Source organism: Halichoerus grypus, chromosome 2, assembly GCF_964656455.1.
Source record: "Halichoerus grypus chromosome 2, mHalGry1.hap1.1, whole genome shotgun sequence".
Lineage (NCBI taxonomy): Eukaryota > Metazoa > Chordata > Mammalia > Carnivora > Phocidae > Halichoerus > Halichoerus grypus.
The window spans coordinates 126,706,378-126,730,998 of NC_135713.1; the positions used below are offsets into that span (position 1 = coordinate 126,706,378).

General features: G+C 39.2%; 1 protein-coding gene across 1 annotated transcript in view; it reads left to right on the forward strand.

Annotated features, from left to right (window-relative positions):
- Positions 1–24,621, forward strand: part of MEIKIN (meiotic kinetochore factor) — a 106,416-nt gene that overhangs the window by 57,933 nt on the left and 23,862 nt on the right. The window contains exon 10 of the mRNA XM_078066344.1: positions 23,023–23,103. Coding sequence (XP_077922470.1) covers positions 23,023–23,103 — 81 coding nt within the window. The remainder of the gene's footprint in view (positions 1–23,022; positions 23,104–24,621) is intronic.

Genomic DNA, 24,621 nt, shown 5'->3' on the forward strand with positions numbered 1-24,621 from the left:
GCAATCCCAAGTGGAGGCCATAAAAACGAGGATGGATGAAACCGAGGAGTGAGTCAATGATATAGAAGGTAAAATTATGGAAAATAATAAAGCTGAAAAGAAGAGGGAAAGAAAGGTAATGGATTATGAAGATAGACTTAGGGAACTCAGTGACTTACTAAAACATAATAACATTTGTATCATAAAAGTCCCAGAAGATGAAGAGGGAGAAAAAGGGGCAGAAGGTTTATTTGAACAAATTTTAGCTGAAAACTTCCCTAATCTGGGGATGGACATAGTCATCAAAATCCAAGAAGCACAGAGACCTCCCATCAAATTCAACAAAAACCAAACATCACCAAGGGGGAAAAAAGTCCTTAACCTAAAAGGGAAGACAAATCAGGTTTGCAGCAGATCTGTCCACAGAAACCTGGCAGTCCAGGAGGGAGTGGAAGGAAATATTCAACATGCTGAATGGGAAAAATATGCAGCCAAGAATTCTTTATCCAGCAAGGCTGTCATTCAAAATAGGAGAGTTAAAGAGTTTCCCAGACAAAAACTAAAGGAGTTCATGACCACTAAATCAGTCCTGCAAGAAATTTTAAGGGGGACTCTTTGAGTGGAGAAAAAAAAAGAAAAGACCCAAAGCAACAAAGACCAGAAAGGACCAGAGAACACCACCAGAAACCCAACTCTACAGGTAACACAATAGCACTAAATTCATACTTTCAATAATCACTCTGAGTGTATATGGACTAAATGCTCCAATCTAAAGGCATAGGATGTCAGGATGGATAGAAAACAAATCCATCTATATACTGCCTACAGGAGGACTCATTTTAGACCTAAAGACACCTGCAAATTGAAAATGAGGGGATGGAGAACCATCTATTATGCTAATGGACGTCAAAAGAAAGCTGGAGTAGCCATACTTATATCAGACAAACTAGATTTTTTTTTTATTATTAACATGTAATGTATTATTTGTTTCAGGGGTACAGGTCTGTGATTCAGCAGTCTTACATAATTCACAATGCTCACCATAGTACATACCCTCCCCAATGTCCATTACTCAGCCCCCCCATCCCTCCCACCCCCCTCCACTCCAGGAAACCTCAGTTTGTTTCCTGAGATTAAGAGTTTCTTATGGTTTGTCTCCCTCTCTGGTTTCATCTTGTTTCATTTTTCCCTCCCTTCCCCTATGATCCTCTGTCTTAGTTTCTCAAATTCCTCATATCAGTGAGATCTTATGATACATGTCTTTCTCTGATTGACTTATTTCACTTAGCATAATACTCTCTAGTTCCATCCATGTCATTGCAAATGGAAAGATTTCATTTTTTGATGGCTGCATAATATTCCACACACACACACACACACACACACACACACACACACACACACCACATCTTCTTTATCCATTCATCTGTTAATGGACATCTAGGTTCTTTCCATAGTTTGGCTATTGTGGACATTGCTGCTATAAACATTGGAGTGCATGTGCCCCTTCGGAGCACTACATTGTATCTTTGGGGTAAATACCCAGTAGTGCAATTGCTGGGTCATAGGGTAGCTCTATTTTCAACTTTTTGAGGAATCTCCATACTGTTTTCCAGAGTGGCTGCACCAGCTTGCCTTCCCACCAGCAGTGTAGGAGGGTTCCCCTTTCTCCGCATCCCTGCCAACATCTGTCGTTTCCTGACTTGTTAATCTTAGCCGTTCTGGCTGGTGTGAGGTGGTATCTCATTGTGGTTTTGATTTGTGTTTCCCTAATGCTGAGTGATGTTGAATACTTTTTCATGTGTCTGTTGGCCATTTGGATGTCTTCTTTGCAGAAATGTCTATTCATGTCTTCTGCCCATTTCCTGATTGGATTATTTGTTCTCTGGGTGTTGAGTTTGATAAGTTCTTTATAGATTTTGGATACTAGCCCTTTATCTGATATGTCATTTGCAAATATCTTCTCCCATTCTGTCGGTTGTCTTTTGGTTTTGTCAACTGTTTCCTTTTCTGTGCAAAAGCTTTTTATCTTGATGAAGTCCCAGTAGTTCATTTTTGCCCTTGCTTCCCTTGCCTTTGGTGATGTTTCTAGGAAGAAGTTCCTGCGGCTGAGGTCGAAGAGGTTGCTGCCTGTGTTCTTTTCAAGGATTTTGATGGATTCCTGTCTCACATTGAGGTCTTTCATCCATTTTGAGTCTATTTTTGTGTGTGGTGTAAGGAAATGGTCCAGTTTCATTCTTCTGCATGTGGCTGTCCAATTTTCCCAACACCATTTGTTGAAGAGACTGTCTTTTTTCCATTGGACATTCTTTCCTGCTTTGTCGAAGTTTAGTTGACCATGGAGTTGAGGGTCCATTTCTGGACTCTCTATTCTGTTCCATTGATCTATGTGTCTGTTTTTGTGCCAGTACCATAGTATCTTGATGATTATAGCTTCGTAATAGAGCTTGAAGTCTGGAATTGTGATGCCACCAGCTTTGCTTTGCTTTTAAACATTCCTCTGGCTATTCGGGGTCTTTTCTGGTTCCATGCAAATTTTAGGATTGTTACATTTCTTTGGAAAAAGTTGATGGTATTTTGATAGGGATTGCATTAAATGTGTAGATTGCTCTAGGTAGCATAGACATCTTCACAATATTTGTTCTTCCAATCCATGAGCATGGAACGTTTTTCCATTTCTTTGTGTCTTCCTCAATTTCTGAGTACAGATCCTTTGCCTCTTTGGTTAGATTTATTCCTAGGTATCTTACAGTTTTGCGTGCAACTGTAAATGGGATCAACTCCTTAATTTCTCTTTCTTCTGTCTTGTTGTTGGTGTGTAGAAATGCAACTGATTTCTGTGCATTGATTTTATATCCTTCCACTTTACTGAATTCCTTTTTTTTTTTTTTAATTTTATTATGTTAGTCACCATACAATACATCATTGGTTTTTGATGTGGTGATCCACGATCTATTGTTTTCATATAACACCCAGTGCTCCATGCAGTACATGCCCTCCTTAATACCCATCACCGGGCTAACCAATCCCCCCTCCCCCCTCCCCTCTAAAACCCTGTTTGTTTCTCAGAGTCCATAGTCTCTCATGGTTCATCTCTCCCTCCAATTCCCCCCCCCCCATTTTTCCCTTCCTTCTCCTAATGTCCTCCATGCTGTTCCTTATGTTCCACAAATAAGTGAAACCATATGATAATTGACTTTCTCTGCTTGACTTATTTCACTTAGCATAATCTCCTCTGGACCCATCCATGTTGATGTAAAAGTTGGATTCATCCTTTCTGATGGATGAGTAATATTCCATTGTATATATGGACCACATCTTCTTTATCCATTCATCTGTTGAAGGATCTCGGCTCTTTCCACAGTTTGGCTATTGTGGACATTGCTGCTATCAACATTGGGGTGCATATGGCCCTTCTTTTCACTACATCTGTGTCTTTGGGGTAAATACCCAGTGGTGCAATTGCTGGGTCATAGGGTAGCTCTATTTTTCAATTTTTGAGGAACCTCCACACTGTTTTCCAAAGTGGCTGTACCAACTTGCCTTCCCACCAACAGTGTAAGAGGGTTCCCCTTTCTCCACAACCTCTCCAACATTTGTTGTTTCTCTCCCTGTCCATTTTTGCCATTCTAACTGGTGTGTAAGGTGGTATCTCAGTGTGGTTTTGATTTGGATTTCCCTGATGGCTAATGATGATGAACACTTTTTCATGTGTCTGTTAGCCATTTGTATGTCTTCTTCAGAGAAGTGTCTTTTCATATCTTCTGCCCACTTTTTGACTTGATTATTTGTTTTTTGGGTGTTGAGTTTGAGAAGTTCTTTATAGATTTTGGATACCAGCCCTTTATCTGTAGTGTCATTTGCAAATATCTTCTCCCATTCTGTGGGTTGCCTCTTTGTTTTGTTGACTGTTTCCTTTGCTGTGCAGAAGTTTTTTATCTTGATGAAGTCCCAAAAGTTCATTTTTGCTTTTGTTTCACTAGCTTTTGGAGATGTATCTTGAAAGAAGTTGCTGTGGGTGATGTCAAAGAGGTTACTGCCTATGTTCTCCTCTAGGATTTTGATGGATTCCTGTCTCACATTGAGGTCTTTCATCCACTTTGAGTTTATCTTTGTGAATGGTGTTAGAGAATGGTCGAGTTTCATTCTTCTGCATGTGGCTGTCCAATTTTCCCAGCACCATTTATTGAAGAGACTGTCTTTTTTCCATTGCATATTTTTTCCTGCTTTGTCAAAGATTATTTGACCATAGAGTTGAGGATCCATATCTGGGTTCTCTATTCTGTTCCAGTGGTCTATATGTCTGTTTTTGTGCCAGTACCATGCTGTCTTGGTGATCACAGCTTTGTAATATAGCTTGAAATCAGGCAACGTGATGCCCCAGCTTTGTTTTTCTTTTTCAACATTTCCTTGGTGATTTCAGGGTCTTTTCTGATTCCATACAAATTTTGGGATTGTTTGTTCCAGCACTTTGAGAAATGTCTTTGGAATTTTGATCAGGATGGCATTGAAGGTATAGATTGCTCTGGGTAGCATAGACATTTTAACAATGTTTATTCTTCCAATCTATGAGCATGGAATATTTTTCCATCTTTTTGTGTCTTCTTCAATTTCTTTCATGAGTGTTTTGTAGTTCCTAGAGTATAGATCCTTTACCTCTTTGGTTAGGTTTATTCCGAGGTATCTTATGGTTTTTGTTGCTATTGTAAATGGAATCATTTCTCTAATTTCTCTTTCTACAGTTGCGTTGTTAGTGTATAAGAAAGCAACTGATTTCTGTGCATTGATTTTGTATTCTGCCACATTACTGAATTGCTGTATGAGTTCTAGTAATTTGGGGGTGGAGTCTTTTGGGTTTTCCACATAAAGTATCATGTCGTCTGCGAAAAGAGAGAGTTTGACTTCTTCTTTGCCAATTTGAATACCTTTTATTTCTTTTTGTTGTCTGATTGCTGTTGCTAGGACTTCTAGTACTGTGTTGAACAATAGTGGCGAGAGTGGGCATCCTTGACGTGTTCCTGATCTTAAGGGAAAGGCTCTCAGCTTTTCCCCATTGATGATGATATTTGCTGTGGGTTTTTCGTAGATGGATTTTATGAACTTGAGGAATGTTCCCTCTATCCCTATACTCTGAAGAGTTTTAATCAGGAAAGGATGTTGTATTTTGTCAAATGCTTTTTCTGCATCAATTGAGAGGACCATATGGTTCTTCTCCCTCCTCTTATTAATGTGTTCTATCACATTGATTTGCGAATGTTGAACCACCCTTGCATCCCTGGGATAAATCCCACTTGGTCGTGGTGGATGATCCTTTTAATGTATTGTTGGATCCTATTAGCTAGGATTTTGTTTAGGATTTTGGAATCCATATTCATCAGGGATATCAGTCTGAAATTCTGCTTTTTGATGGGGTCTTTGCCTGGTTTGGAGATTAAGGTAATGCTGGCCTCATAGAATGAGTCTGGAAGCTTTCCTTCTGTTTCTATTTTTTGAAACAGCTTCAGTAGAATAGGTATTATTTCTTCTTTGAATGTTTGGTAGAATTCCCCAGGGAATCCATCAGGCCCTGGACTCTTGTTTTTTTGGGAGGTTTTTGATCACTGCTTCAATCTCTTTACTGGTTATCGGCCTATTCAGGTTGTCAGTTTCTTCCTGTTTCAGTCTTGGCAGCTTATAGGTTTCCAGGAAGGCCTCCATTTCATCCAGATTGCTGAGTTTATTGGCATATAGTTGTTGATAATAATTTCTAATAAGTGTTTCTATTTCCTTGGTGTTAGTCGTGATCTCTCCCCTTTCATTCATAATTTTATTAATTTGGGTCCTTTCTCTTTTCTTTTGGATAAGTCTGGCCAGTGGTTTATCGATCTTACTAATTCTTTCAAAGAACCAACTTCTAGTTTCGTTGATCTGATCTACTGTGTTTCTGGTTTCTAATTCATTGAGCTCTGCTCTAATTTTAATTATTTCTCTTCTAATGCGTGGCTTAGGCATCGTTTGTTGCTTTTTCCTTGGTTCTTTAAGGTGTAGAGTTAGTTGGTGAATTCAGGATTTTTCTGTTTTTTTGAGTGAGGCTTGGATGGCTATGTATTTCCCCCTTAGGACCGCCTTTGCAGTATCCCATAGGTTTTGGACCAGTGTGTTTTTGTTCTCCTTGATTTCCATGAATTGTTTAAGTTCTTCTTTGATTTCCTGGTTGACCCAAACATTCTTGAGCAGAATGGTCTTTAGCTTCCAAGTGTTTGAATTTCTGCCAAATTTTTTCTTGTGATTGAGTTCCAGTTTTAGAGCATTGCGGTCTGAGAATATGCAGGGAATAATCTCAATCTTTTGGTATCGGTTGAGACCTGATTTGTGACCCAGTATATGGTCTATTCTGGAGAAAGTTCCATGTGCACTCGAGAAGAATGAGTATTCTGTTGTTTTAGAGTGGAATGTTCTGTAAATATCTATGAGGTCCATCTGGTCCAATGTATCATTCAAAGCTCTTGTTTCCTTGTTGATTTTCTGCTTAGATGATCTGTCCATTGCTGAGAGTGGAGTATCGAGGTCTCCTACAATTAACGTATTGTTATCAATATGACTCTTTATTTTGGTTAACAGTTGGCTTATGTAGATGGCTGCTCCCATGTTGGGGGCATAGATATTTACAGTTGTTAGATCTTCTTGTTGGATAGACCCTTTAAGAATGATATAGTGTCCTTCTGTGTCTCTTATTACAGACTTTACTTTAAAATCTAATTTGTCTGAACATGAAAAAGTGTTCAATATCGCTCGGCATCAGGGAAATCCAAATCAAAACCTCAATGAGATACCACCTCACACCAGTCAGAATGGCTAAAATTAACAAGTCAGGAAATGACAGATGTTGGCGGGGATGCGGAGAAAGGGGAACCCTCCTACACTGTTGGTGGGAATGCAAGCTGGTGCAGCCACTCTGGAAAACAGTATGGAGATTCCTCAAAAAGTTGAAAATAGAGCTACCGTATGATCCAGCAATTGCACTCCTGGGTATTTACCTCAAAGATACAAAAGTAGGGACCCGAAAGGGTACATGCACCCCGATGTTTATAGCAGCAATGTCCACAATAGCCAAACTGTGGAAAGAGCCAAGATGTCCATCAACAGATGAATGGATAAAGAAGATGTGGTATATATATACAATGGAATATTATGCAGCCATCAAAAGGAATGAGATCTTGGCATTTGCAACGACGTGGATGGAACTGGAGGGTATTATGCTGAGCGAAATAAGTCAAACAGAGAAAGACATGTATCATATGACCTCACTGATATGAGGAATTCTTTATCTCAGGAAACAAACTGAGGGTTGCTGGAGTGGGGGGTGGGGTGGGAGGGATGGGGTGACTGGGTGATGGACACTGGGGAGGGTATGTGTTCTGGTAAGCGCTGTGAATTGTGCAAGACTGTTGAATCTCAGATCTGTACCTCTGAAACAAATAATGCAATATATGTTAAGAAAGAAAACAGGAAGAAGAAGAATGTAGCAGGAGGGGAAGAATGAAGGGGGGGAAATCGGAGGGGGAGAAGAACCATGAGAGACGATGGACTCTGAAAAACAAACTGAGGGTTCTAGAGGGGAGGGGGGTGGGAGGATGGGTTGGCCTGGTGATGGGTATTGAGGAGGGCACGTTCTGCATGGAGCACTGGGTGTTATGCACAAACAATGAATCAGGGAACACTATATCTAAAACTAATGATGTAATGTATGGGGATTAACATAACAATAAAAAAATTAAAAAAAAAATCTAATTTGTCTGATATAAGAATTGCTACCCCAGCTTTCTTTTGAGGTCCGCTGGCATGGAAGATGGATCTCCATCCCTTCACTTTCAGTCTGGATGTCTCTTTAGGTTCAAAATGAGTCTCTTGTAGACAGCATATGGATGGGTCCTGTCTTTTTATCCAGTCTGCAACCCTGTGCCGTTTTGTGGGAGTGTTTAGGCCATTCACGTTGAGAGTGATTATTGAAAGATATGAATTAATTGTCATCATGTTGCCTGTGAAGACCTTGTTTTTATAGATTGTCCCTGTAGATTTCTGTTGTATATCACTCTTGGGGTCTTTCTCCTTTTATAGAACCCCCCTTAATATTTCTTGCAGGGCCGGCTTTGTGGTCACATATTCTTTCAGTTTCTGCCAGTCGTGGAAGCTCTGCATCTCTCCATCCATTCTAAATGACAGCCTTGCTGGATAAAGTATTCTTGGCTGCATGTTCTTCTCATTTAGTACCCTGAATATGTCTTGCCAGGCCTTTCTGGCTTGCCAGGTCTCTGTGGATAGGTCTGACGTTATTCTGATGTTCCTCCCTCTGTACGTAAGGAATCTCTTCCCCCTAACTGCCCTTAAGATGGTTTCCTTGGTTCTAAGATTTGCAAGTTTTACTATTACATGCCAGGGTGTTGGCCTGTTTTCCTTGATCTTCGGAGGGGTCCTCTCTGCCTCTAGGACTCGAATGTTTGTTTCATTCCCCAGATTAGGGAAGTTCTCAGCTACGATTTGCTCAAATACATCTTCTAGCCCTCTCTCTCTCTCTCTCCACTCCCTCCGGGATTCCAATTATTCTGACATTGGAACACCTCATGGTGTCACTTATTTCTCTGATTCTATTTTCATGGATTCTGAGTTGTTTTTCCCTGGCCTCCTCTTTTCCTTTTTTATCTATTATATTGTGTTCCAGGTCGCTTATTCTCTCTTCTGTCTCAGTTACCCTAGCTGTTAGATTATCTAGATTGGATTGGATCTCATTGATAGCATTTTTAAGTTCTGCCAATTCCCCTTTTATTTCTGCCCTTAGAGACTCTATGTTGCCATTAATTGATTTCTCCTTTCTAGCTATTGTCTTCACCATTGCTAGCCTGAATTCCATCTCCGACATCTTGGTTATATCTGCATCCATTTGTAAATCTGCAGCATAAGTCATAATCTCTGAGTCTTTTCTCTTTTGGGGGCTCCTCCTCCTAGTCATTCTGTTGATGGGTGTTTGAGGGAATGTATAGAGTCCAAATTATTGACCAGAACCCAAGCAAGATGCACCTGTTTTCTTGGGACCTTAGGGTTGCTGGCCTCTTGTTTCCCCAGCCTGTCTTCTGCGGGAAGGGCCTGCCGTGCTGTTACTCAGGCAACCCTATTTTTGGGTGGAGTTGCCCTGCCCCCCTGTTGTGGGGGATAGGCTCAGCAGGAATCAGTCTTTGGGGCTTTTGTTCTCTGACGGCTTTCCCTGGGGGCTTTCCGCATCTCTTCCGCGAGTCAGAGCAGAAGAGACCGTTTCCAACCCTCTGCCTCAGAGCAGAGAGATCGCAGTCTGTTCTTCAGTGAGCTCTCCAGGCCACACCGTCTCCGTTTCTGTCCGTGCTGCTATAAACTGCAGCGGCCTGGGTTGTGCGCCCCTCCACAGCGCCCCCAGTTCTGCCTCCAGGTCAGAGCATGTTTCTGCCCTTTGTGCTTCTAAAACCGCCAGCTGCTCCCAGTTCGCACGTGAGCGCGACCCCACCGCTCCGAGTGTCCGTCCTGGGGGCTGCAGTTCACCCGCGTGACCCTGCCGCTCCGGTTTTCCGTCCCAGGGGCTGCCCTAGAGTCCTTTCCCCGCCGCTACTGGTCCGCAAGCCTGTGCCCGGTCCACAGCGCATGAGGCTGTCACTCACCAGCGGTGTAGGATCCCCACAGCCAGGCACCCTCCCGCTGCCATTTATCCTCCGATATCTGCCTGCGGAATCATGGCTCCCCGCTTCGTACCTCAAAACCAACCGCCTGTGACTATTCTCCACTTTACTGAATTCCTGTATGAGTTCTAGCAGTTTTGCGGTGGAGTCTCTTGGGTTTTCCACACAAAGTATCATATCATCTGCAAAAAGTGAGCGTTTCATTCTTCTTTGCTGATTCAGATGCCTTTTATTTCTTTTCATTGTCTGATTGCTGAGGCTAGGACTTCTAGTACTATGTTGAACAACAGTGGTGATAGTCAACATCCCTGTTGTGTTCCTGACCTTAGGGGGAAAGCTCTCAGTTTTTGCCCATTGAGAATGATACTCGCTGTGGGTTTTTCATTGATAGCTTTTATGATATTGAGGTATGTACCCTCTATCCCTACATTGTGAAGAGTTTTAATCAAGAAAGAATGCTGTACTTTGTCAAATGCTTTCTCTGCATCTCTTGAGAGGATCATATGGTTCTTGTTCTTTCTTTTATTAATGTATTATATCACATTGATTGATTTGCAGATGTTGGACCAACCTTTCAGCCCAGGAATAAATCCGTTTGTTGTGGTGAATAATCCTTTAATATACTGTTGGATCCTATTGGCTAGTATTTTGGTGAGAATTTTTGCATCTGTGTTCATCAGGGATATTGGTCTGTAGTTCTCCTTTTTGATGGGGTCTTTGTCTGGTTTTGGCATCAAGGTAATGCTGGCCTCATCAAACGAGTTTGGAAGTTTTTCTTCCATTTCTATTTTTTGGAACAGTTTCAGAAGAATAGGTATTAATTCTTCTTTAAGTGTTTGGTAGAATTCCTCTGGGAAGCCATCTGGCCCTGAACTTTTGTTTATTGGGAGATTTTTGATGACTGCTTCGATTTCCTCAGTGGTTATAGGTCTGTTCAGATTTTCTATTTCTTCCTGGTTCAGTTCTGGTAGTTTATACATCTCTAGGAATGCATCCATTTCTTACAGATTATGTAATTTGCTGGCATGCAGTTGCTCATAATATGTTCTTATAATTGTTTGTATTTCTTTGGTGTTGGTTGTGATCTCTCCTCTTTCATTCATGATTTTATTTATTTGGGTCCTTTCTCTTTTCTTTTTGATGGGTCTGGCCAGGGGTTTATCAATCTTATTAATTCTTTGAAAGAACCAGCTCCTAGTTTCGTTGATCTCTTCTAATGTTCTTTTGGTTTCTATTTCATTGATTTCTGCTCTGATCTTTATAATTTCTCTTCTCCTGCTGGGTTTAGGTTTTATTTGCTGTTCGTTCTCCAGGTCCTTTAGGTGTAGGGTTAGGTTGTGTATTTGAGACCTTTCTTGTTTCTTGAGTAAGGCTTGTATTGCTATATACTTTCCTCTTAGGACTGCCTTTGCTTCATCCCAAAGCTTTTGAACAGTTGTGTTTTCATTTTCATTTGTTTCCATGAATTTTTAAAATTCTTCTTAAATTTCGTAGTTGACCCATTCATTCTTTAGTAGGATGCTTTTTAGCCTCCATGGATTTGAGTTCTTTCCGACTTTCCTCTTGCGATTGAGTTCTAGTTTCAAAGCATTGTGGTCTGAAAATATGCAGGGAATGATCCCAATCTTTTGGTACCCATTGAGATCTGATTTGTGACCCAGGATGTGATCGATTCTGGAGAATGTTCCATGTGCAGTAGAGAAGAATGTGTATTCTGTTGCTTTGGGATGGAATGTTCTGAATATATCTGTGAAGTCCGTCTGGTCCAGTGTGTCATTTAAAGCCTTTATTTCCTTGTTGATTTTCTGCTTAGATGATCTGTCCATTTGAGTGAGGGGTGTGTTAAAGTCCCCTACTATTATTGTTTTGTTGTCAATGTGTTTCTTTGATTTTGTTATTAACTGGCTTATATAATTGGCTGCTCCCATATTAGAGGCATAGATATTTAAAATTGTTGGATCTTCTTGTTGGATAGACCCTTTAAGTATGATGTAGTGTCCTTCCTCATCTCTTATTATAGTTTTTGGTTTAAAATCTAATTTGTCTGATATAAGGATTGCACCCCAGCTTTCTTTTGATGTCTATTAGCATGGTAAATAGTTTTCCACCCCCTAGCTTTAAATCTGGAGGTGTCTTTGCATCTAAAATGAGTCTCTTGCAGACAGCATATCCATGGGTCTTGTTTTTTTATCCAATCTGATAGCCCATGTCTTTTGATTGGGGGCATTTAGCCCATTTACATTCAGGGTAACTATTGAAAGATGAATTTAGTGCCATTGTATTGCCTGTAAGGTGACTGTTACTGTATATTGTCTGTGTTCTTTTCTGGTCTATGTTACTTTTAGGCTCTCTCTTTGCTTAGAGGACCCTTTTTAATATTTCTTGTAGGGCTGGTTTGGTGTTCGCAAATTCTTCTAGTTTTTGTTTGTCCTGGAAGTTTGTTTTTTTTGTTTTTAATATTTTATTTATTTATTTGACAGAGAGAGAGAAAGCAAGAGAGGGAACACAAGCAGGAGGAGTGGGAAAGGGAGAAGTAGGCTTCCTGCCGAGCAGGGAGCCCAATGCGGGGCTCGATCCCAGGACCCTGAGATCATGACCTGAGCCGAAGGCAGTCACTTAACCAACTGAGCCACCCAGGCGCCCCCTGGAAGTTTTTCTTTTTATCTCTCTTTCTAGTTTCAATGACAGCCTAGCTGGATATAGTATTCTTGGCTGCATATTTTTCTCATTTAGTGCTCTGAATATATCATGCCAGTCCTTTCTGGCCTGCCAGGTCTCTGTTCATAGGTCTGCCGCCATTCTAATGTTCCTACCATTGTAGGATACAGACCTCTTGTCCCGAGCTGCTTTCAGGATTTTCTCTTTGTCTCTGAGACTTGTAAGTTTTAGTATTAGATGTCGGGGTGTTGACCTATTTTTATTGATTTTGAGAGGGGTTCTCTGTGCCTCCTGGATTTGATGCCTGTTTCCTTCCCCAAATTAGGGTAGTTCCCTGCTATAATTTGTTCCAATATACCTTCTGCCTCTCTCTCTCTTTCTTCTTCTTCTGGGATCCCTATTATTCTAATGTTGTTTCGTCTTATGGTATCACTTATCTCTTGAATTCTCCCCTTGTGATCCAGGGGTTGTTTATCTCTCTTTTTCTCAGCTTCTTTATTCTCCATCATTTGGTCTTCTATATCACTAATTCTCTCTTCTGCCTCATTTATCCTAGGAGTTAGAGCCTCCATTTTTTACTGCACCTCATTAATAGCCTCTTTGATTTCGACTTGGTTATATTTTAGTTCTTTTATTTCTCCAGAAAGGGATTCTCTAGTATCTTTTATGCTTTTTTCAAGCCCAGCTAGTATCTTTATAATTGTCATTCTGAACTCTAGTTCCAACATCTTACTAATGTCTGTATTAATTAGGTCCCTGGCAGTCAGTACTGCCTCTTGTTCTTTCTTTTTGAGGTGAATTTTTCCATCTTGTCATTTTGTCCAGAGAATAGATGAATGAGAGAACAACAACAAAAAAAAAGCTAAAAGGGTAACAACAATCCCAGAAAAATATACACTAAACAAATCAGAAGAGACGCAAAACCGGGGGTTGGGGAGGAAGAAAGTGGAAAACAACCAAACAAAAAAGAATATGATCAGGCTGGTGAATAGAACAGAGCCACACACTAGATTTTGGGTGTATTTTGGTCGTTAGAAAAAATTGCCTCCCAAATTTTAAAGAAAGAAAAACTTATATATATACAGAAATAAGGGTAAATATGATGAAGGGATGGAATATGACTATAAAGATGAAAATTTAAAAAGATTTTAAAAAAGGAATTGATAATAAGTTGGTTGAAAAAAGAATGAAAAAAAATTAAAAAAAAAAAGAATGTGATCAGGCAGGAGACTAGGACAATGTCATACACTACATTTAGGGTATATTTTGGTCTGTTAGAAGAAACTGTATCCCAAAATTTTAAAGAAAGAAAAACTTATATGTATATATATATATATATATATACACACACACCAAGAAAAAATAAGGTTAAATACAATGAAGGGATAGAATATGACTTTAAAATGAATAATTAAAAAAGATTTTAAAAGAGGAATTGATAAGATGTTGGTTGAAAAAGGAAAGAAGAAAAATTCAACTAAAAAAATAGAAAAAGAAAAAAATAAAGAAAAATTTAAAAATCAGCTTTGAAAGACTAAAGCATCATGGGTAAAAAAGCCATGAATTCTATGTGCTGTATTCCCCTAGTGCTGGGGTTTTGCCATTCTCATTGATCAGTAAACTTGGTCTTGGCTGGATGGTCTTGCTGATCTTCTGGGGGAGGGGTTGTTGCAGTGATTCTCAAATGTCTTTGCCTGAGGCAGAACTGCCCCACCCTTGCAGGGGCCAGGCTAAGTAATCTGCTCGGGTTTGCCCTCGGTAGCTTTTGTTCCCTGAAAGCTTTCTGTACAGCTTTGGAGGACAAGCGTGAACATAGCAGCCTCCCAATCTCTGGTCCTGGAAGAGCTGAGAGCTCGGGGCCCCACTCCTCAGTGAGCCCTCAGAGAAAAGCAGTCAGTCACTCCTGTCTCCCTGGTCTCAGGCCACACTCTGTGCTCACCCGGTTTGTGACTGAGCATTTCTCTTTTTTTTTTTTTGAAGATTTTATTTATTTGACAGAGAGAGACACAGCGAGAGAGGGAACACAAGCAGGGGGAGTGGGAGAGGGAGAAGCAGGCTTCCCGCGGAGCATGGAGCCCGATGCGGGGCTTGATCCCAGGACCCTGAGATCATGACCTGAGCCAAAGGCAGACGCTTAACGACTGAGTCCCCCAGGTGCCCCTCACCCGGCCTGTAACTGAGTGTTTCTATTTCTGGCACAGGACCCAGTTTGGAGTCTGCAAACCCAGCAGATTTGTGCGGTGCACTCCCACGCCGCTCCTCCCAGGGGAGGAAGAGGAGTCTCCCTGGATCTGCCAATTGTTGGGTCCCTGCTCAAAGAGCAGTGGCCCGACTGTGCTGCAGATCACAGTTTATGGCAACCCTGAGCTGAGAGCCCGCTCCTCGGCTCCATCTTTGCAGCCAGCTTCCCCACTCCAATACCTGGGAGCTTTGCCACACTCAGTCCCCCCTGGTCTTTCTGTGACCCCGAGGGTCCTGAGACCACACTGTCCCAGCAAGTGTTACACACCCCCGCTTAGCCACTGGAGCGACGTCCCTCAGTGGAGCAGACTTCTAAAAGTTCCAATTTTGTGCTCCGCTGCTCTTTCACTGATGGAGGCTCCCTCCTCCCACCATCTAGCTTCCCAAATATTGCCTCGGATTCACTTCTCCACACGTCCTACCTCCAGAAAATGGTCGCTTTTCTGTTCAGAGAGTTGCTGCTATTCTTTTCTTGAATCTCCTTTTGAGTTTGTAGGTGTTCTGAATGGTTTGATAACTCTCTAGCTGTATTCCTGGGACCAGACGAAATTTAGGTCTCCTACTCCTCTGCTATCTTGCTCTTCCCCTGAGACAAACTAGATTTTAAAACAAAGTCTGTAACAAGACATGAAGAAGGGCATTATATCATAAGTAAGGGTCTATCCATCAAGAAGATCTAAGTTATAAATATTTATGCCCCCACTTGGGAGCACCCAAATATATAAATCAATTAATAATAAATATAAAGAAATTCATTGATAATAATACAATAATAGTAGAGGACTTTAACACCCCACTCACAGCAATGGACAGATCATCTAAGCAGAAAATCAACAAGGAAACGATGTTTTTGAATGACACACTGGACCAGATGGACTTAACAGATATATTCAGAACATTTCATCTTAAAGCAGCAGAATACAGATTCTTTCTGAGTGCACATGGAATATTCTCCAGAATAGATCACATACTGGGTCACAAATCAGTCCTCAACAAGTACAAAAAAATCAAGATCATACCATATATATTTTCAGACCGCAATGCTGTGACACTTGAAATCAATCACAAGAAACAATTTGGAAAGACCACAAATACACGGAGGTTAAAAAACATCCTCCTGAAGAATGAATGGATTACCAGGAAATTAAAGAAGAAATAAAAAAAATACATGGAAGCACAGAAAAATGAGAACATGACAGTCCAAAACCTTTGGAATGCAGCAAAGGCAGTCCTAAGAGGGAAGTATATTGCAATATAGGACTACCTCCAGAAGCAAGAAAAGTATCAAATACACAACCTAACTTTACAGCTAAAGGAGCTAGAAAAGGAACAGCAGATAAAGCCTAAAGCCAGTAGAAGAAGGAAAATAATAAAGATTAGAGCAGACATAAACAATATAGAAACAAACAAAAGAAAAACCACAGTAGAACTGATTAACAAAACTAAGAGTTGGTCCTTCGAAATAATTAATAAAGTTGATAAACTCCTAGGCAGACTTATCAAAAAGAAAAGAGCAAGGACCCAAATAGATAAAACTATGAATGAGAGAGGAGAGATCACAACCAACACCACAGAAATACAGTTATAAGAGACTAGTATGAGCAATTATATGCCAACAAATCAGGCAATCTGGAAGAAATGGTTAAATTCCTAGAAACATGTAAACTACCAAAACTGAAACAGGAAGAAATCGAAAACCTGAACAAACCCATAAGCAGCAAAGAAATTGATTCAGTAATCAAAAATCTCCCAACAAACAAAAGTCCAGGGCCGGATGGATTCCCAGGGGATTTCTACCAGACAGTTAAAGGAGAGTTAATACCTATTCTCCTCAAACTGTTCCAAAAAATAGAAATGGGAGGAAAACTTCCAAATTCATTCTATGAAGCTAGCATTACCTTGATTCCAAAACCAGACAAAGACCCAACTGAAAAGGAGAATTACAACCCAATATCCCTGATGAACATGGATGCAAAAATTCTAATAAAATACTAGCAAATTGAATTCAACAGTACATTAAAAGAATTATTCACCACAATGAAATGGGATTTATTCCTGGGCTGCAGGGGTGGTTCAAAGTTCGTAGATCAGTCAGCATGATACACCATATTAAGTAAAGAAAGGATAAGAACCATATGATTCTCTCAGTAGATGCAGAAAAAGCATTTGACAAAATACAGTGTTCTTTCTTGATAAAAATCCTCAATAAAATAGGGATAGATGGAACATCCTCAACATCATAAAGACCATATACAAAGACCATATATTATCCTAAATGGGAAAAAACTGAAAGCCTTTCCCTTAGGGTCAGGAGCAAGACAAGGATACTCTCACCATTACTATTTAACATAGTACTGGAAGTCTTGGCCTCAGCAATCAGACAACAAAAAGAAGTAAAAGGTATCCAAATTGACAAGGAAGAAGTTAAGCTTTCACTCTTTGCAGATGACATGAAAATCTATGTAAAAAACCCAAAGACTCCACGAAAAAATTGCTAAAACTAATACATGAATTCAACAAAGTTGCAGGATATGAAATCAATGTGCAGAAATCTGTGCATTTCTATACACCAGTAATGAAGCAGCTGCAAAAGAAATCAAGGAATCGATTCCATTTGCAATTGCACCAAAAACAATAAGATACCTAAGAATAAACCTAACTAAAGAGGTAAAAGATCTGCACTCAGAAAACTATAGAATACTTCGAAAGAAATTGAAGAGGACACAAAGAAATGGAAAAGTATTCCATGCTCATGGATTGGGAGAACAAACATTATTAAAATGTGTATATTACCCAAAGCAATCAACACATTTAATGCAATCCCTATCAAAATACCCCCAGCATTTTTCACAGAGCTAGAACAAACAATCCTAAAATTTATATGGAACTACAAAAGACCCTGAATAGTCAAAGCAATTCTGAAAAAGAAAAACAAAACTGGAGGCATCATGAATTTGTATTTTAAGCTATATTACGAAGCTGTAGTCATCAAGACAGTATGGTACTGGCTCAAAAACATACATAGATCAATGGAACTGAATAGAGAACCCAGAAATGGACCCACAACTCTATGGTCAACTAATCTTCAACAAAGCAACAAAGAATATCCGATGGAAAAAAGACAGTCTCTTCAACAAATGGTGTTGGGAAAACTGGACAGTGAGATGCAGAAGAATGAAATTGGACCACTTTTTTACACCATACATAAAAATAAATTTAAAATGGATGAAAGACTTAAATGTGAGACAGGAAACCATCAAAATCCTAGAGGAGAACACAGGCAGAAACCTCTTTGACCTCGATTGTAGCAACTTCTTACTAAATATGTCACTGGAGGCGAGGGAAACAAAAGCAAAAATGAACTATTGGGACTTCCTCAAGATAAAAAGCTTCTGCACAGCAAAGGTAACAATCGACAATACTAAAAGTCGGTTTACAGAATGGGAAAAGATATTTGCAAATGACATATCTTATAAAGGGTATCCAAAATCTATATAGAGCTTATCAAACTCAATACCCAAAAACCAAATGATCAAGTTAAGAAATGGACAGAAGACATGAATAGACACTTTTCCAAAGAAGACATCCACATGGCTTACAGACACATGAAAAGATGTTCAACATCACTCATTATCAGGGAAATACAAATCAAAACCATGAAGAGATATTAACTCACACCTGTCAGAATGGCTAAAATTAACAACACAAGAAACAACAGGTGTTGGTAAGGATGCAGAGAGAGGTGAATCCTTGTGCACTGTTGGTGGGAATGCAAATGGGTGCAGCCACTCTGGAGAACAGTCTGGAGGTTCCTCAGAAAGTTAAAAATAGAACTACCCTATGTTCCAGCAATTACACTACTAGGTATTTACCCAAAGGATACAAAAATACAGATTTAAGGGGTACATGCACCCCGATGTTTATAGCAGTGTTATCAACGATAGCCAAATTATGGAAAGAGCCCAAATGTCTGTTGACTGATGAATGGATAAAGAAGTTGTGATACACACACACACACACACACACACACACACACACACACAGAGGAATATTAGTCAGCCATCAAAAAGGATGAAATCTTGCCATTTGCAGTGACATGGATGGAACTAGAGTGTATTATGTTAAGTGAAATAAGTCAGTCAGAGAAAGATAAATACCACATGATCTTACTCATATGTGGAATTCAAGTAAGAAATCAGACGAATATATGGGAAAGAGGAAAAGGAAAGAAAAGGAGAGAGGGAAACAAGCCATTAGTGACACTTAACAATTGAGAACAAACTGAGGGTTGATAGAGGGACCTGGGTGGGGGATGGACTCAATGCGTGATGGGTATTAAGGAGGGCATTTCTTGTGATGAGCACTGGGTGTTTTATGAAGTGATAAATCACTGAATTCTACTCCAGAAATCAAAATTGCACTGTATGTTAACTAAAATTTAAAAAATAAATAAAAATTAAAAACCAATATACTGAAAACCATTGAATTTTACTCTGAAAATGGGTGAATTTTATGGTATGTGAATTATATCTCAATAAAGCTGTTTCAGAAAACCTCAACAAATTCCATATGCTATTATGTGGAAGAGGGAAGTCTTGGAAAAGATGAGGAAAGACGGGATCCAGAATACAAGTGGAGGGACTGGCCTTTAGAAGAGGAGGGATATTACCATTGTGCTATATTTGTAAATGTAGTGGTAGCAGCATGGGCTTTGTGCTTAGAAGAACCTCACATTTCATTTAATGCTCTGCTGTTGCCCTGACATTTTTAATAGTTTTCTTAAACAAGAGGCCCCACATTTTTAGTTCACACCAGGTCCCCCAAATTTGTTCCTGAGTGGTCACATCTTTTGATTTGTTGTGGAGCAGTGTGAGGTAAGGCTGTCAGCTGAGAATGGTAGAGGGAAGGAGGCTAGAGGTTTAAGGACAATGAGATGAGAGTGAAATAATCATGAGAAGCCAGAGAAATGTAGAGGCATTGCCAGTCTCTGGTTTTTCCTTTTGAGTTTGTGGTGACTTTGATATGCCCGATTGTATGATTTTTCCCAGCACTTAATTGCAGTGGAGGTACAGAAGATGTTGATTTCAGGAGTCATCTAGGGTTGGGGGCTTGTCAGACATCTGATAGAAAGAGAAAGGGATAATGACAATGATGGATGGTGATAGATGAAGAAGGAATGACAGGAGAAGGATAATGTATGAAGATAAATGGTAGGATCAGTAAGTTGGAGATTTCATTGAGGGAGGAGTTTATATCATGAAGATAATTGAACGTGGGTTGGAAGGATATAAGAAACTATTCAAATTGGTGATTCTCTAATTTCTATTGATGGTAAGAGCTGTGTTCGATTACGGAGTGACTAAAATGCCATGAGGGGAAAAGGTTACTGAGAATGCAGAGGTCAAGTAACTGGGAGGCCAGTTGGTTAGACGGATTATCAAGTTGTGTGATGAAATTGCTGAGAATAATGACAGGAGTCAGAGAAAAAGCTGTGTGTAAGGCATACATGAGGGAAACGGGTCAATAGATGCCTATAAGGACCTTGCTGTTTACTGCATACCCTTGTTCTTTTCTTTGCTTAGAATGAACCTTATAGTTCTTTGGCTTCCTTCCTTCCTTCCCCTCCTCTCTCTCTACCTTCTCTTTATCCTCTCAGCCACAACTCAAAATACTGTCATTTTTTCAGGACTCAACTCAAATTGCACCTCCTTAGTTATGTTGAATATATGTAAACTGGGAATACTATTAGAAATACATCTCAGAAGCACTGGACAAGTTACATAAGAACAAGCAGTCACTCAGCAGTCCACAGTTTTAGTCAGGGATTAATTGGTAAAGCAACACACTTTTTCGTAGTTGCAGCTTCCTGATGTCTTAGTACTTTTGGTTTCTTAAATGAAGATGTAATAAATACATTTATATAAGTATATTTGATGTTTTCTCTAAAATTTAGTTTTAACTATTGACAGATGGATAGACCTCATTATCATACTTTTTTACAGAACACTATTTGGGAGATGTTACCTTAAATGTGGTAGGGAAATTTTTTTGAGTTGTATGTATTTTAAGCTGTTTTGTCTTTTAATAGATTTTATTTTTAAATATGTAGAAAACCTTTTTTTTTTACAAAAGTATCTTTAGGTTGAAAACTTTTTCAAGTTGAGGGAATAACAATAGAATTATATATATAAATAAATTTATATGTATATATAATTGATATATACATAACCTATTTTAATTGTAATAATTATAACATATTTCTATTATAATAAAATAAGACATCTGAGAAATGCTACAAATGTTTTTATAGTACTATGGAGTGTATATCATGATTATGAATTTGTTTCAGCCTGAAAAAGATCCTGAACCCAGAGATACAAATTTTCAAACAAAGTTAAGTTCTCATCATCTAAAAATCAAGGTTCCTTCAGGTAGATCAATTACCAAAGTTCCATTGTCTCAGCCCCTGGAACCTACATTGGTAAGCACTGACCTTCTATTAACTAATTCTTGAAAAACCTATACCAAGGAAATGTACTTATTGGGAAGATTTAGATAATATAACTTCTTAACAAATCTAGGGAAAAAATGCAGAGAGCTTTATATTTACAGCTATACACAGGCAGATTTTTTAAAAAATGGATTGTCAGTTAACAATTGTGTCTCTTGGGAAGCAGATATTCAGGCAGAATTGAGTTCAAATGGTGTACTGGAAGGGATAATATCTGAGAAAGGAGCAGGGAGAAAGCAGCATTGGGTAGGAATAGTCTCAGCCCTCAATGAACATCTGCCAAAAGCTCTCCCTTCAAGGTCTGGAGCAAAGATTATCCATTACAGGATTCTTACGTTGGTTCCTATGCTCAAACATTGGCTGAGGGTTGCCTGAGAAGATGATGGCCTCAACCTGAAAGCTGAAGCAGTTTCCAGAGAAGTTGTGGAGGGGGCGGGGGCTGTCACCTACCTGCACTCCTTGCAGTGGAACAGCAGGTTCTTTGTTCAAGGAGATCTGACCAGAGCACCTCCATGGCAGCCACAGTGATAAATAATAGCTATCACTGAGTATTTCCTACTCTACAGGTTCTCTTTACATGTATTATTTGTAACCTTTGCACAGCAATCCTTAGGGGAAGAATAATCCCCATTGTTTAGATGAAGAAGTTAAAAGATAAAATAGCTAATGAATTAGAGAGCTGACATATTCGGTATGCCAGGTACATATACCCATAAAATTTTTTTAATAGAAATTTTCCTAATAAATGATCCCATATTACATCTTGAACACACAACTAGTTTAAGAGATGTTAAGCCAGAAAGGAAAGGAAGAGTGAAAGAAATGAGGAAAGAAAGAAAAAAGAAACCTAACATAAACTTTCTTATGATGTTCAAATTCCAACTCTGAGTTTGTGTTCCAAAGTTGGCAGCATATAATAAACACCTATTCAAAGAGATTTATCAGAGGGACTGGTTTCATGGAATCCAAAAGTTGAAAAGACAGCTGATTGTTAAAAATAAAGTTATCTGTCTTCTCTCTTTTCAAATATCTCTGTCACTCTGTTTCATTGCTCTGCTTCTCTGATTTTTTCCCTGGATTTTGTCTCTTCGACTCAAGCTCTGTCTTTCTTCTTTCTGTCTCTATCTTGATCTCTTTCCATCTGTCCTTCTCTGTCTCTGACTGTTTCTCTGTCCGTTTCTTTCTGTTCATAGTCTGTTGGTCTCCATCTTCTCCATCTTTTTTCTCCCTCCCTCCTTCTTAGTGTTCCTCTCTTTTGTCTCCTCATCCTCCCTCTCTCCCTTTCTTTTTCCCTTTCCTTACTCCTCTTCCCTCCCCCATTCTTCCCTTTCTCTCTTTAACTTTTAGGTCTCTGATCCTGTCTTTGTCTTGCTCTCTCACTCTTTCTTGATTTGTCCACCTGTCTCTCTGCCTCTTCACATCTTCAAGAAATAGAAAATGAGTCTTTATAATTTGTCTAACTTTGATATTGCATAAATCAAAGTGTCTATATATATTTAATTGTATGTATTTTAAATCAATTATCCTTATTACATATATGTTTAACAGCTTCACAAATAACTTATAATCCCTTTCCATGAAAAGTACAACAATATACTAGCAATTAAACAAATGCTAAAAGTAAAATTTTCTTAGCAGTAAAAGAGACAATCAAAGCACCATTTTTTAGTTCAAAACTTTAATTAGCTTTTCTTCCTAAATTAAGAGTGATTTCACCCAAACTATTCTTGTATGGTTCTTGTGCCCCGCAGAACTCTTAGGAGTTGCTTGACCTAGCGCAAGCCAGAAAATTCTTTAGTTACTTATCTAGTGGTTTAAAATTTAATTAGCACATTAAAGTTTTATTAGTATGACACATTATGATCTAGTCTACTAATTTGATATATTTTTACTGTATTAAATTGGTTTATTTATTTATGCTATTCAATCCCCTATTTCACAAAACACTGATAGAGAACAAATTCTAGTATTCCTGATAAGAAAAGCAGAGGCCTCTTAACAAGCACTCCATCTTCGCAATCTGCTGGTTTAGTGGTGAGTATTAGCATTTGGCACTTGTAGTATCTATGGTTTGGTTCCCTCTCCTCCCTATTATTCTGTTTCTGTCACACCAGGGGAATATTCTACATAGGGAATAATGTCTGTTTTTCTGTTGTATAGACTTGCTTTCGCTGGATGTACTCTATATACTGCTGTACATAAAAGATTAGAATACTGCAGCACCCACCAGGGTTTTGTTTTGTTTTTTCATTTTTTTTATTGTGGCAAAATATATGTAACATAAAATTTACCATTTTTAACAATGTTGATTTTTTTTGAGAGAGAGAGAGCTCCAGGGAGCTGGGTGTGGGAGGGGCAGAGAGCGAGGGAGAGAGAGAATCTTAAGCAGTCTCCACTCTCAGTGCAGAGCCGGACTTGGGGCTCCATCTCACAACCCTGGATCATGACCTGAGCCAAAATCAAGAGTGGGATGCTTAACTGACTGAGCTACCCAGGCGCCCCTAAAATTTTAACTCTTTTTAACTGTACAGTTCAAGTACAAATGTTATGCAACCATCACTTTTTTCATGCGGAATTTCTTGCAAAGTTTTTCTTCTTGCAAACCTGAAACTCCATACATTAAACACTGAGTCCCCATTTCTCCATCCCTCAGTCCCTGTCAACCACAATTCTACCTTCTCCCTCTGAATTTGACTGCTCTAGATACTTCATATAATGGAATCATACAGTATTTTCCTTTTGTGACAGATTTCATTTAGCATAATGTCTCATCCATGTTGTAGCATGTGTCAGAATTTTTTTCCTTTTTAAAGGCTGTTTGTATGTGTATACCACATTTTTTTTTTTTTTAAAGGTTTTATTTATTTGACAGAGAGGGAACACAAGCAGGAGGAGTGGGAGAGGGAGAAGCGGGCTCCCTGCTCGGCAGAGAGCCCGATGCGGGGCTCGATCCCAGGACCCTGGGATCATGACCTGAGCCGAAGGCAGACGCTTAACGACTGAGCCACCCAGGCGCCCCATACCACATTTTGTTTATCTATTCATCTGTCTGTGGACATTTGGGTTACTTCCACCTTTTGGCCAGTGTGAATAATGCTGCTTTGAACATGGGTGTTCAAATATCTCTTTGTGTCTCTGCTTTCAGTTCTTTTGGTATACACTTTAAAGTGGAATTGCAAATGGTAATTCTCATTTTTAACTTTTTGAGGAACTGACATACTGTTTTCCATAGCAGCTGTGCTATTTTACATTCCCAGTAACAATGACAATGCTTCTAATTTCTCTACATCCTTGCCAACACTTGTTATTTTCTGTGTGTTTTTTTAAATAATAGCCATCCTCATGGGTGTGAGATGGAATTTCATTGTGGTTTTGATTTGTATTTCCCTTATGGCTAATGATGTTGAGCATCTTTTCACATGCTTATTGGCCATTTATGTATCTTCTTTTAAGAGATGTCTGTTCAAGTCTATTGCCCATTTTTTAATCAGCTTATTTATTTGTTGTTGAGTTGTAGGAGTTTTTTTATATATATTTTAGATTTTAACCCCT